General features: G+C 54.3%; 7 protein-coding genes across 7 annotated transcripts; 4 read left to right on the top strand and 3 right to left on the bottom strand.

Annotated features, from left to right (window-relative positions):
* Positions 1-1,039: 1,039 nt before the first annotated feature.
* On the top strand, positions 1,040-2,766 carry J7T54_002385 (uncharacterized protein; the record flags this gene model as incomplete). The annotated part of the gene is made up of 4 exons (XM_051505559.1): positions 1,040-1,081; positions 1,134-1,847; positions 1,905-2,566; positions 2,622-2,766. The coding sequence occupies 4 exons, from the start codon at positions 1,040-1,042 to the stop codon at positions 2,764-2,766; spliced, it is 1,563 nt and encodes a 520-aa protein (XP_051363004.1).
* Positions 2,767-3,005: 239 nt separating this feature from the next.
* On the bottom strand, positions 3,006-5,258 carry J7T54_002384 (Multisubstrate pseudouridine synthase-like protein; the record flags this gene model as incomplete). Its single annotated transcript, XM_051505558.1, has 1 exon — positions 3,006-5,258. One exon carries the CDS (start codon positions 5,256-5,258, stop codon positions 3,006-3,008), a length of 2,253 nt encoding a protein of 750 aa, XP_051363003.1.
* Positions 5,259-5,577: 319 nt separating this feature from the next.
* On the bottom strand, positions 5,578-6,005 carry J7T54_002383 (uncharacterized protein; the record flags this gene model as incomplete). The annotated part of the gene is made up of 3 exons (XM_051505556.1): positions 5,578-5,719; positions 5,771-5,898; positions 5,946-6,005. 3 exons carry the CDS (start codon positions 6,003-6,005, stop codon positions 5,578-5,580), a joined length of 330 nt encoding a protein of 109 aa, XP_051363002.1.
* Positions 6,006-8,382: 2,377 nt separating this feature from the next.
* J7T54_002382 (Peptidyl-prolyl cis-trans isomerase-like protein) lies at positions 8,383-8,891 on the top strand (the record flags this gene model as incomplete). The annotated part of the gene is made up of 3 exons (XM_051505555.1): positions 8,383-8,481; positions 8,537-8,824; positions 8,874-8,891. The coding sequence occupies 3 exons, from the start codon at positions 8,383-8,385 to the stop codon at positions 8,889-8,891; spliced, it is 405 nt and encodes a 134-aa protein (XP_051363001.1).
* Positions 8,892-9,097: 206 nt separating this feature from the next.
* Positions 9,098-9,752, bottom strand: J7T54_002381 (ribosomal protein S12; the record flags this gene model as incomplete). Its single annotated transcript, XM_051505554.1, has 3 exons — positions 9,098-9,222; positions 9,280-9,595; positions 9,750-9,752. 3 exons carry the CDS (start codon positions 9,750-9,752, stop codon positions 9,098-9,100), a joined length of 444 nt encoding a protein of 147 aa, XP_051363000.1.
* Positions 9,753-10,439: 687 nt separating this feature from the next.
* J7T54_002380 (40S ribosomal protein S22) lies at positions 10,440-11,071 on the top strand (the record flags this gene model as incomplete). Its single annotated transcript, XM_051505553.1, has 2 exons — positions 10,440-10,572; positions 10,812-11,071. 2 exons carry the CDS (start codon positions 10,440-10,442, stop codon positions 11,069-11,071), a joined length of 393 nt encoding a protein of 130 aa, XP_051362999.1.
* A 530-nt stretch (positions 11,072-11,601) lies between these two features.
* Positions 11,602-13,559, top strand: J7T54_002379 (CAP10; the record flags this gene model as incomplete). The annotated part of the gene is made up of 2 exons (XM_051505552.1): positions 11,602-13,385; positions 13,439-13,559. The coding sequence occupies 2 exons, from the start codon at positions 11,602-11,604 to the stop codon at positions 13,557-13,559; spliced, it is 1,905 nt and encodes a 634-aa protein (XP_051362998.1).
* Between the last annotated feature and the right edge of the window lie 99 nt (positions 13,560-13,658).

Below are 13,658 nucleotides of genomic sequence, written 5' to 3'. Positions count from 1 at the left end.
AGGGCCTGTTAATGGGCTCGATAAGGCTGCATGATGGTCGGTATCTGACTGGTGGTATAAACGTGTGATACCCTTCATTGTTTTACACAACTACTAGATATGTAGCCCTATTCACATTCAAAGGAGAAAAAGGTTCGAAAGGCCGCTGTGTCCGAGTTGTATTCTACACCAAGCAGGGGTACTGTCGACGGCTTTAGCAGCCTGCATCTCATTCAACTTAGGCGCCGCCCCCCGCCGGCATCGTCCCGGTCCATTTGTTAGGCTTGGCTGCCCACCGCCAGGCTTGCGCGCCCACTGGAGGCCCGGGTCCCCTCATTTTCACGCTCGGGTTCCAGACAGACTGCCTGAGCCAGGTGCCAGTGGCACTTCCCTCCCCACACCAGACAGTCTGACGGAGGCCTTCAACTTCAACTGTAACCCAGCTAAATAGGCTCCTACACACTTCATCAACAACTCGCCCTCGCTATTTCCCGTCGCATAGTCGTTGGCGTGCCTTGTTCCATCAGTCAAGCTTCAGCCTACAAGCCTGACAGTATGTGCTCTTTGTAGCCTGTCCAAGCTTCTATGCATTATCAGGAAACTCAACTCTGCTTCTCTGAGACTAACTGTTGCTTTTCTCCGCAGAGCTCCGCGCCCGACGACACATTCGCTCTTCGTCCTACCGTCTACGTCCGCCCCGACCTTTGCCGCTCGCTGCCACCTGATCGATTTGCTGTCCTGCGAAAGCATTATCTGCTCTACCTCACGTATCACGATACTCGCCCTACGCAAATAGTCTTTGAGACTATCCTGTGGACCCAGCCATCGGACGAACTCTATCGGACGTACTACTCGGCCGCGAGATCTACAAGCCTCCGCGATCTGTCTGGCACAGCAATAGGCAGTCATTTCGTTACGGAAATCGCCTTCAGTCATAGCAAGGAGAACCGTTGTAGAGGCGCTTGTTCTGAGCGAGATTGAGGTCTCAAGACTGTCTACATTGCAGACTCTTCTCGTCTATCCATAGTCTGCAACTGTCCAAGGCAGCTCAGTCGCCGCCATGTCCGAGTCGAATCAGTCCAATGTGCCCCAGCTGAACCAGGTATGTCGTTCACCGCTCTATGCAAAGACCAGAGCGCTAATAACCTCCCCAGCCCCAGCAGGGCGCATCTCCGATACCTCAACTCCCAGCTGCTCCGCCTATGCTTCGACCAGCCGTTGGTGGCCGACCAGGCGGTGCTCGCACTCCCCGACTCGGCCTGGCGATTCCCCCATCCCCGAATGCGAAACCCGTAGGCAACCAGGCTGCCGGCGGGCCGGCGCCCACAAGACCACCATTGCCGACACTGCACCTTGCGACGCCCATGGGAAGCCAGGTCACCCCACAAGAACAGCCTCAAACCAGAGGCCTCAGTCTTCAAACGGGTCAGTCGGCGGGCGGCGGCAGCGAGAGCAGTGCCGATCACTCGCGCACAGGGAGCTTCGGTCCGCTGGACGGTCGTGCCAGTAACCCGACATCGGCAGGCTCGCAGTACTCTGCCTTGTCGTTTGCCTCCCAGTATGGCATTGGTGTATCGAGGACCCATGGCACACCTGATCCTGTATCTGCAGTCGGCTCAATGTACTCGGAGAGGAGCGAGGGTGGGGCTGCCATGGAGCGAGACGGTAGCCTCCCAGGACTTGAGAACTTTGACAAGCTGAGCTTGGAGAAGGCCAGGACTGGCGACGTTGAGGATCTCGATGACGAGGGATGGAGGATCGCGAGTATCGAGAAGCGTATCGAGGAGTTGGGCAGCTTGGGCGAGGGCGCAGGCGGTGCCGTGACACGAGCGAAGCTCAAGGGTGGGAAGACTGTGTTTGCTCTCAAGGTTGGTGGCTGAAGCACCTTTCTTTCACAGTCTGGGTTAGTCGCTGACGCATCACAGGTTATCACCACGAATCCAGATCCCGATATCAAGAGACAGATCATCCGAGAGCTCAACTTCAACAAGGACTGCGCTTCTGAGCACATCTGCCGGTACTATGGCGCCTTTGTGGACCCAGCGACAGCAACCATTTCTATCACCATGGAATTCTGTGAGGGAGGGTCGTTGGATAGCATCTACAAGGAAGTGAAACGCCTTGGTGGGCGTACCGGAGAGAAAGTTCTGGGCAAGATCGCCGAGGGCGTCTTGGGAGGATTGACCTACCTCCACACAAGGCGAATCATTCACCGAGACATCAAGCCATCCAACATCCTACTCTGCCGCGATGGCGCTGTCAAACTGTGCGACTTTGGCGTGTCGGGCGACTTTGGAACCAAGGGCGAGGCGAATACCTTTATCGGAACCAGCTACTACATGGCCCCCGAACGCATCACAGGTCAAGCCTACACTATCACTTCGGATGTCTGGTCGACAGGCGTGACACTGCTTGAAGTTGCCCAGCACCGCTTCCCGTTCCCTGCGGACGGAACCGAAGCGCAGCCCCGGGCGGGCCTGATTGATCTCTTGACCTACATTGTGCAGCAGCAGGTGCCCAAGCTCAAGGACGAGCCAGACATGGACGTGTATTGGAGCGACAACTTCAAATATTTCATCGAGTGCTGGTACGTTCATCTCACGCGCAACACCGGGGACCACAATCTAACAAGAATATCACAGTCTGGAGAAGCAACCTGCTCGCAGAGCGAGCCCATGGAAGATGCTCGAGCACCCCTGGATGGTGGAGATGAAGTCCAAGAGGGTCAACATGGTCAAATACCTCTCCTACGTCTGGGGATGGGACAACAACGCACCAGGCAACTGACCTGCATACTGTGACAGGAGGACGCGAGGTTTATACATATGTGGCGCGATGCAATGGATATCATGGCAATGGCGTTAGGCGATACTTTGGAAAGTTCGCGATCACTTGGTCGGGACGCAATGTAGGGGAGACTTCCATTTTTCGGAATTTTCGAGGAATGTGGGACAGTTTGGCGGACACATACCCTCGTCAGTCTATATGAGCTCTGTTCAAACTGTACACAATGTCAGACAGGCAGCCTAGGCCTCTGCTGTTGCCTCGGGCGGATCGCCCATGAGCTCCCTCAGCGTGACGGTCGCATATGCGCTGCTGCCAAGTTGGAACTTGACTACGGCCGCAATTTTCTTCCCTACCTCATCAACAACCTTCCCGGCGGTCTCGGCCTCCCCGTTTGCAGAATCTTCAGGCTTTGCAGCATCCCCATCCTCGCTCTGCTTGACCTTTTTCCTGGCCGGCTCGCTATCTTCGTCTTTCGCGGCCTTGAGCAGGTCCAGATCCGTGGGATGCATCTGTTCCATGTCGTCCGTGTACGTCTTAATCTCCACGCTCGCCGTGTCGTTGAGAAACTTATTCATGAACTTTCTGTAGCGACCGGGCAGACTGAACTCGCGGCGGATGCGTCTCATCTTTTGCGGATCGAGTGCCCCATTCTCGGGCGCGCTCATGAATTTGGTGTAGTACTCGCCGATCGCGTTGCTCGGGTAGATCATGTCGTATCCGGGCGAGGGGAGCACCACGTCGTGGATGCTGTAGTTGCCAGATGTCGCCTCCTCGGCGGTCAACGGGCGGGCATGCACTCGAGGCTCCGAGTCCTCCTCTACTGGATTGACCACGTCACCGCCGTCCTGGTCCTGCTCGGGGGCAGTGGCCACTGGGGTCTCGACCAGGATAAGATCACCTTCGACGACCTTGCTGCCATGCAGTTCCCAACGCTTGCTGGCAACATGATTCCAGACGTGGGACTGATACGCATGCAGATACATGGTCCTCAAGCCTCGGGTTATGTGAATCAGAGCCCCCACAAAGTCTCGCCTCGACTTGTCGCCGGCGCGATTGAGGTGACGCAGAAGAGAGCACTCGGCGCCAAACCGACGGGGCATGGTCTTCTCGGCGCGTGAGGGATCCTTGCCCGTCACAAAGAGCATACACGCCTGGTGACGCCGGTACTCCTCTCGATACGAGTTTTCCTCGGGGATATCACCAGCCTCCGCCTTGTTTGCAATCTCCTCATTGTACGAGAGCAGCATGTTGACGGCCTCCTCGTACTTCTCGCCCAGGATGAACTTGCCAATCTCGTGCGTGCCAATGGTGTGGGTGCCGAATCGCTGGTGGCCAAAGTAGTTGATCCACCCGTTCTTGGAGAGGTTCTGCACGGCCGACTGGCAGTTTGCGTTGAGGAACTCCACGCGTTCGGCGAGAGGCTTCGATTGGGCGTCTCCCAGCAATTGGCAGTTTTTGATTGTGATGACGAATTGGTTGCCCATGAGGCCACCAAGGTGAATCCTCTCATCCCTGTACTCATAGTCCCCTGTCACGACACCCCTGAGTCTGCCGTTGACTGCGCTCAGTGTCTTCGGCCGGATGTGTCGAAGCGAGCAACGCTGCACGGTAGATGCCCTCCGGTCTTTGGTGCCGGCATACCCAATGAATTGGGGCTTTACGTTTAGTAGCCTCCCGAGCTGGTTGATCGCATCCATGGTATCCCTGTTGTCCTTGTGGAGGTTGAAGTGAAGGTACTCCTTCGGGGGCTTGTCCTCCTTCTTCCTGCCATTCCTCGAGCGCTTAGTTCCCTTCTTGCTCGCCAGTGAAGCGACGATGGCACCGTCATGGCCGGTAGAGGTGTCAATGGTCGACTTGAAGATACGTCGCACTTGTTGATGGAGTTTCCCACGCTTCTCGCGGTCGTCTGTGCTCTCAGCGGTGGCCTTTTTGCTGGCGGCATCCGGCTCGTGGGCATTCTTCCAGATGAGAACAATGTCCTTCGCAAATTGCTCACCCCCGAGTTCGGCGAGTATTGCCGAGTCCTCTGGCGCAATGTCTGGGTTCTCGAGTGGTGGTTGCTCTGCAGCAGGCTCTTCCTTCACAGGTTGCGGAGGGGGTGCCTCTGCCTCTGCCTTTTGTGCCTGCTCGAGCTCTTCGCCTTGCCCAATGGTGCGCAGATGTGCGACCTTGCCGTCCAATGTGATTTCGTTGACCAGAAAGTCAGTGAATCTCACGCGCAAATCACCTGTCCAGGGCACGGCAAGTGGCGTCGCGCGTTGGGTAATGCCCAGCTTCCTCATGTGCGAAGCGCTCCCGCGGTCACCCATCTCGACGATTGCGTTCCTCTTGAACAGAAAATCCAAGGGGTCAGAGGGTAGCTTTGCGCGCGTGGCGGGTAGGGAAGTTGTTGCAGTAGAAAATTTACAGACGACGAGGGCGCTTCGAAGGTTGGTAGCGGATCCGGCGGTGGCAATACGCTTGAGAGCTCGCAGGGAAGCGAAGGCCACCATGAAGGTGACGAGTCTGCATTAAGAACTAGCAGGGTGATACAAGTACTCAGTTAGTGTCCCTCCATCAAAAGCTTAGGCGTTCAAGAGAACGCGAGATGAGATTCAGATAATTGAATGGTGAGTCCGACACGACACAACGATTGCCTAATTAGGCAGGCGGTGTGACTTACCAGGTACTCGAGGTGCCTGGCGCCCTGCATAAGGTACATTCAGTACAACCAACTTCTCGACACCCTCAACAGAAGTCGCTCACGTGTGCTCTATTCGTCTACTGATCAGACTAAAGGCGCGTCGCTCTTGATTCCTCAATTCTTTAGCGTCACAGCTTTGGTGCGATTCCTGGCCCCTTGGTCGTCATGATAATCTTCGTCTCCGTCAGCTCCTCCTTGGAGATCGCCTCAAGCAACTCGACAACTGGCTTGGTCTTCATATGCTTGTCCAGACCCTCTTTGTCTTTGTATCTGCGGTCTTCAGCTCGATTGTCATCTGTCTCAAAGACCAATTGCACTCACCCTTCGAGCACTACGTATTGCACGTTGCCATCCTTGTCCTTAATGCCCTTGTGCATCTCATAGCGATGGACATAGTCCTTCTCATTCGCCTCGACGTACTCGACGCATCTTTGGAATAGCTCAAGGAACTGAACCGTCAGTCCTGGCCTCGCCCTCAGCCGATGTACAAACTTACCCTCTGACCCTTCTCGGGGGACTTGGGTGTGACGATGGCAGTGAGCTCGATGGGCGGCATGGTGGTGGGATGTTCAACACTGGATGTTGATCCAGAGGTAAGAGTAGAAGATGTCACTGAGTTACTGTGCATTTGGCCAGGAACACATGAGAACCAAGACTCATTCGTTTCGGATGTCACTGACTACGTCCTCCGGTCCATCACCACTGCTAGTACAGCGGAGATGCGGAAAATGATTGCCAGGCATTGCCATGGTTGTGCCGACTGCCGACGTGGAGCGAGACGTGCGCCGAGGTCCAACTCGACCGGAATTGGGCTTGAGACCTCGAGCTTGTTCTTGTTCCGTCACCAAGAATTCAAGATACCGGCGGCATTGGCTGAATTGGTTTCCATCCAAAGATGGGACTATTAGGCGCCAGAATTCGAGCCTGGCTTTCACACTGGCCTCTGGTTGAAAGCAATCGTTCCTTTCGCACATGCATTCATCCACCCATCACTGCAGCACAGTCGCTCATCGACTGCCCCCGTCAGAGTTGGTGACCGGAGAATGACATGGAGAATCCTACTTTCGTGGCGCGCAAAGCCTTATCCCATTGTTTGCAAGAGCCTCATGTGACTTGGACCATGGAAGAAGTACTAAATGCGACGAACAGGCAGGCGCGACTGAACAGGATGACGGACAGGCTGCTTTATAGCAAAGTGCAGACTGAGGCGTCCCTTGCCTGACACATCATGCGCCAGCACCTCTACACTATCTTGAATTTATCTAGAACAATGCCGATTGAGAACGAGTCAGCATCTTGAGACGCTGGAAGTGATCGACTCGCCGAACCTCCTCATGCTTCCCAATCGCGACTCACGAGCCCTTCCCAAGAGAGATACCTTGACCTCGAGCGCCCTATACTCATCAGTACCTCCACGCCCTTCTGGTGAAGCCATTGGACACCCCCGAGATGGACACTTGATTTGGATTGACGAGCTTCTGCTGCTTTGTGACGAGGTTCGTCAGAGTTTACGGAAAAGCCATACTCTTGGGCCCAGAAGGGGCGCAATCATGGGCGTATTGGGCGAAGCGGTCCAGGGCGAGTGCAACATGAGACCAAGGATCGAGTTGAGGACCATCCAGGTCACCAGGCTGGACAAGCTACTCGAAGACATGGTGAACCCCGCCAACCACCCAGCCACAAAGCCAGCTCAATATCGTGCAGACGTGACGATAGCGGGAAGCTTGCAGCGCCAATGGAGGATACGGTTCGGTGAGCCTTACCGGAGCCTTGATGCTCATCGCTGTAAGCAACTTCGGAGACCGTCGCAAAGCTGCATGGCAGTTTGTTTCATCCACTCGATCCCTGAGGAGGCTCATGGTTCACATGTTGTGGGCAAATGGCAAGTTCTTTCCGAGAACGAGGGCAACGAGCGATTTCAAGTCGGCTAGTGAGTACTCTTCATGCTGATCATCTGAAAATGCTTAGGCATCCCGCAGCTGGTGGCCCAATCTAGCCTGTGCGCATCGTGACGGCCTACTATGCAGCCCACGAGACGTGCTGTCAGCAGGCCAATACAGTATCCCTACATTGCCTTTGCTATGGGGCAGTGAGACTACTGTTGAGGCTTCAAGTTACAGTGCAGAATGCATCAAGTTCGTCAGGTATAGGTCACCAAAGGATATGTGCGTGCCTCTGATCTCTCAGGTCGGAGGAAAGATACGCATACTTCGCGGCCATGGACTGGAAAGCCCCCTTGCCCCACCCGCGGGGATTCGATACGACGGCCAGTGCGTATATCTACAACTCCGTGCACGTCTTTGACTCATCGATGCACAGATACAAGATCCTTCAATACGGCCAGCGCCGGGAAGAAGAGCTTTATTGCTTGGAGCTGACACTCAAGCGCTGTGAGGGGCAAATCGACGTAGCTAAGCTCATGCGTATACCTCGACCTTCTCAACTCGACGACTAGCACTTGTTGAGCAGTTTGGACCCCATACTTGTGGGAGATGCAGAGAAGGTCTGATTCATGTTCTCGTCAAGGAAGCAACCGAACACCTCCACCTCTGTTTACAGGAATTATGGATTCTTCACCTTGGTATAGTCTTGTCGTTGATGAAGAAGAACTTATCACACCGTGACCTTAATGCAGTCGGGTAATGATCATAAGTGTGCAACCCATCATGGGCGGCTTCGAGATTGATAATTGCAAGTGAAACTGCCATGACAATACAAGGTGACCGAGCTGATAGACAGAATCTCTTGTGGAGACACTGCAGAATTTACCATGACTAGTGACTATTTTATTTAGTCTGGATAGCTGTCCAGCCCTTGCAAGCCCCTCCATCAACTGCGAGACTGGACATCCCTGACAACAATACAACCTCTCCCACTTCTGCAGGCCAATTGCGTACGAATAATATTGTCTTATTCAGGCGCGCGAGTTCATCATGGGAAAGAACAACAAAAGCTCGAAGGGCTCCGGCGACAAAGCTGAAGGCGGCAAGGCAAAGGCTGGAGCGCAGCTCATCAACGTTCGCCACATTTTGGTAAGAACCATCGCGCCCGAATCAAAATACTACCGATCTCACTAGTATGCAATAGTGTGAGAAGCACGCAAAGAAGGAAGAAGCACTGGGCAAGATCAACGATGGAGTGAAGTTCGACGAGGTTGCCCGCAACTATTCCGAGGACAAGGCCAGGGCTGGTGAGTTCACCTTTGTGTGCACGAAGAACAAATTTAACAAGATTAAAGGCGGTTCCCTGGGATGGAAAGCCAAGGGCGATCTCGACCCCAAGTTTGAGGAGGTCGCATTCGCTCTCGAACCCAGTTCGACCAGTAGCCCTAAGATCGCAGAGGTCAAAACTGAGTTCGGATACCACATCATCATGGTAAGGCCGCGCGGTGTAGCTGATCTGTAGCTCGCTGACGATAACTCAGGTGGAAGGGCGCAAGTAGACATGCATGGCACGAAGCAAATTTGAGAAGTTTTTTTTTCTTTCCATTCCCGTCCCGCATGTGAATGTTGGACAGGGGCCTCGACGGCCAAAAGGGCGTAGCAGCATGAAGAGATGCATGCCTTGGTTCATTATGCAAACCAAAACTCCCGCCTCTAATTTGTGATCCATCCCGTTTGTAACGCCGACCCCAAAGGAACAAGGAGTTTACTGCTCGGTCTGGAAGTAGTTGAGGAGCACAGAGCGCTCCTGCGACTCCTCGCCCCAGTCCTTAACGACGACGCAAGAGCAGTTGACGACCTTGCGCGCGTTGCCCTCACGGTCGAGAACGCCTATTCATTGTTAGTTTATGATCGGTTCCATGTAGAGTGCCGGCGGGGAAGACATACAGAGACCGGCCCACTCGCCGAGCTGCTTGCCGTCGGGGACCTTGATCAAGGGGATCTTGTGCTCCTGGCAGAGGGCAGTGACAAGCTTCTTGTAGGCCTCCTCCTCGCAATTCTCGTTGAGAACGCACATGTGCGCCTCGCGACGGTCGAGGGCCTTGGAAGCCTCACGCAGACCACGGGCAAGACCATCATGGATGAGGGCGAGTTTCAGGACACCCTTGAGAGCGTCGAGAACGGACATCTGACCCTTGGGGGCATCGCCGGAAACCTCGACCTCCTCAGAGACCTCGGGCTGGTTGTTGTCTTCTACGTCCGACTGCGATTGTTAGTGCTGCTGATGCTTTCGAAGTGGGGGTACATCATCGAGCCAGATTTGGCATTCGCACTCGTCGCCTCGAGCCGTCGGTCTGGGGGACTTGCTGATCGAGCACGCGACAACCAATGGATGCCCGGAGAGTGGTCGAACGTACCATTGTGAATATGTGAACGTCCTCGAAGCTCAAGTTGGAATGTTTGGTTGGGAAGGGGAAAAGGAGAGTAGGTGTGGTTCGCTTTGGGAAGTTAAACGTCAGGGTCAGGTCGCCAAACCTCGCCAGGCCCGTACAAGGTGCGTGCATGCGGTGCCCGCCAAAAGTGCGCGCAACCCCCCACATTAGGGCAATTTTTTTCGCGCACGAGCCACGAGGGCACAATGAGTTTTTGACGACCCACAGTTCCAATTGGAGTGCCTGGCGACTCGCTCTGCCATCTCGACTTGCATACAATTATCACGACTTTTCTCCCTCCCCACCCACGCTTCCGACCCGGACCATCAACGAGGTATGTGAACACACCGTAGTAGCTGACGGCGCAATACGTCTGTAGAGAGGATGATGCCTTTGATCGTGGCTGGGGAGAGCAATCTCGAGCATCGCCCGAGTTCGACCGAAACATGAACGAAAAGCTTCGATTCCCTCGATCGACATCGACGACGGCTCATGTCTCGAGATACGCTTCTCCCCTTCAGCATTGAGCGGCAGAACCCTCCTCGACTGATTTCGCCGAGGGCACTCTTCCTTGCTCAAAAGCCGTGAGGAGGCTAACATTGTTTCCCGCTGGCAGATACCTCATTTCCACCACCTCGACTTGAGAATCTCCGTCCTCACGACAACACTGCCAAAATGGTCCGCACCTCCGTCCTCCACGATGCCCTCAACAGCATCAACAACGCCGAGAAGGCCGGCAAGCGCCAGGTCCTGATCCGTCCTTCCTCCAAGGTCATTGTCAAGTTCCTCCAGGTCATGCAGAAGCACGGTACGTACTCTACGAGAGCGAAAGCATTCATCTTCATGAGTCCCCGTTTTCTATACTTCCCCTTCGGCATGATAACTAGGGCTATGGTCGATACCGCACCACGGTTGCAGCCCCTATAAGTTGCCGATAGATTGATACGCGAGGACTTACACGTTTTTCTGAGATTTCTTTTTTCCCATGACGATTAATGTTTAATCCATCGCGACAAACATGCTGATTTCTTTCTTTCTTTCTTTCAGGCTACATTGGCGAGTTCGAGGAGGTCGACGACCACCGTTCCGGCAAGATTGTCGTTCAGCTCAACGGCCGTCTCAACAAGACTGGTGTTATCTCCCCCCGCTACAACGTCCGTCTCGCCGACCTCGAGAAGTGGGTTGTCAAGCTGCTCCCTGCCCGTCAGTTCGGCTACGTTATCCTGACCACCTCTGCCGGCATCATGGACCACGAGGAGGCCCGTCGCAAGCACGTCGCTGGAAAGATTATTGGTTTCTTCTACTAGACGTTGTGTAGACGGCTTGGGCTAGGGAAGGATAAAAAATAATGACAAAAAGCTATTTCAGCGGGCAGTCTTTGGCGTTGAAGGAGATCACCGGCCGGTTGATCTGTCGAATGATACCACGGCAATTGAGTGTGACGGACGCGTATATTGAATGAGCAATGAACTCTCCTCAGATGCTCTCACGTGCTGCTCAAGCCCACTGCTATGACTTGTGATGTATGCGAATTGTGCTTGTCCTCGAATATTCACTGAACGATCAAGTCGTCGGTGTGCTGCTTCCTTATTACGAGCCTTGGAAGTTCAATCAATGCTCACCAAAAAGCAAATGTGAATACCAGAACAGTCCGTGAATGTTGAGATTTAAACTTTGGCTTGTTACCTGTGCAACCTCGATGAGCTTGTTCTAGGTGGTCTACTACGGTTCATGGTCGATGGAGCATCGGGAGTAAATTGTCGCGCCGCGCGCTGCGACTTTCTCTACTTTCGTTTAACCCAACTCTACTCCCCCCACCGGGGCGACAGAAGCAGCAATGATCCTGCGACGACGACTTGCCATCCCAACGGCGCTCGTCGTCCTGTTTTTGTTCTTCACTTTGCAGACTCGACGCTCGTCAAAGGACCCCCAGCCGGACCCAATAGCTGCCGAGAACGATCATTCGAGCGACCCTCTCAAGCCCCAAGCGACAGAATGGGTCAACCCGCCTACATACAATGCCGTGGGCTCAGATCAGCCCAGGCAACACAAGTCTATCTCATCGCATCCGATTCAGGATCTGGCGCAGGATGCGCGGCGCGAATTCGATGAAATACGGAAGCGCCAATCCGCCTCGCTGGACGAGGCCGTCAAGGAGTACAGGAGGAGGTACAACATGCCGCCGCCACCTCACTTTGACAAATGGTTCGCGTTTGCCAAAGAAAACAATGTACAACTGGTGGACGAGTTCGACACGGTGTATAACCTGATTATGCCCTTCTGGGGCCTCCAGCCAAAGACGATCAGAGAAAGGGCAAAGGAGGCGCTGGGCGCCGACAACTTTCTGATGGGCCTGGCGATTCGAGGTCATGAGGTTACGTACATTCAAGGCGCGCAAGAGTGGCAGCAAGAGGCGACGAAGGGTATGATGGAGAAATTTGTGCAGTATCTACCCAACATGGACCTGGCTTTCAACATTCACGACGAGCCGAGAGTGGTGGTTCCCCACGATGACATGTCACGTCTCGTGGCCAAGGCCAAGGACGTCAACATCCCAGCGGCGAATGCCATCAAGTCTCCGTCCAATGATTTCAGTCAGACTTCACCAGAGCTGAGTGATGGCCTGGGCTTTGACGAGACTAAAGTCACGAGGTTCAATGTCTTTGCGCATCAGCCGACGTGGACACATGCTCGCATGTCCTGTCCACCAACGAGCCCGTCCCGCGTGCTCGAAGAGAGCGAGAGGATGGACCATCGCAGTGAATACGGCTACAGCGACCTCGGGTTCATCTACAACGCCACGGCGTCAACCGATGTCTGTCTCTCACCATCGCTAAGCACATCGCATGGTTTCTTCAACGTACCAAACTCCTTCAATATTGTCCACGACCTCTTCCCTATTTTCTCTCAGTCAAAGATCTCCACCTTCAATGACTTGATCTACCCTTCTCCGTGGTACTGGTACGGCAAGGTCACCTACGATGGAGCTACGGACATGTCATGGGCGGACAAGAAGGACCAGCTGTACTGGCGCGGCTCCACGACAGGAGGCTTCAGCCGAAACGGCGGCTGGCGTCATCAACACCGGCAACGTTTTGTGCAGAAGATTAACGGTCCCGACGAAGCACAGATCATGGTGAACCAGGTCACCGACCCCTCCCCTGAGTGGCATGTTCAATTGTCTCCTAGAGGTGACCACCGCGCCCTTATCGATGTTAGGTTCTCACACATTGGCCAGTGTGATCCCGGCGACTGTGAGTCCGAGATCAACTTCTTCAATCCGGTCGTGAACGAGGATCTGTCAGCTGCTTGGGGATACAAGTACCTGTTGGACATGGATGGCAACGCGTTCTCGGGGCGGTTCTACGCTTTCCTCCAAAGCAAGAGTCTTGTATTCAAGATGGCCCTGTTCAGAGAATGGCACAACGAGTGGTTGAAGCCTTGGCTGCACTATGTACCTCTCAGTTTGCAGGGGGACGATTGGCTAGAGAGCGTGAGGTTCTTTGCAGGCTCCGCTGGTAAGCAGCAAGCCCAGAATATTGCGGAAGAGAGTCGTAGCTGGGCGAACAAGGTGGTTAGAAAGGAAGACATGGAAGCTTGGTTCTTCAGGCTTCTTCTAGAGTGAGTCCCCTGTGTGGGCCCCCAGTACGAGGCAGATGGCTAATGTTCCGCAGGTACGCCCGCGTGATCGACGAACAGCGCGAGGTTATTGGCTTTGATCCAGGGAGTGCGAAACAGAAACTGCCTCCACCACAGGCTCAAAGTAATGGTAAAGGGGGGCTAGAGATGGCCTAAATATTGTCTGGATTACACAGCCAGAAGCATGTGGGCACGGCGTATGGCGGTTTTATATTGGTCTAAGTGGAAGGAATACCAGAATTTTGTTTTCATTGC

This window comes from Emericellopsis cladophorae (genome assembly GCF_022114955.1).
Source record: "Emericellopsis cladophorae strain MUM 19.33 chromosome Unknown NODE_15_length_399893_cov_118_242817, whole genome shotgun sequence".
Lineage (NCBI taxonomy): Eukaryota > Fungi > Ascomycota > Sordariomycetes > Hypocreales > Bionectriaceae > Emericellopsis > Emericellopsis cladophorae.
Note: the sequence above shows the minus strand (reverse complement) of the source record. Positions and strands in the feature narration are given on the sequence as shown.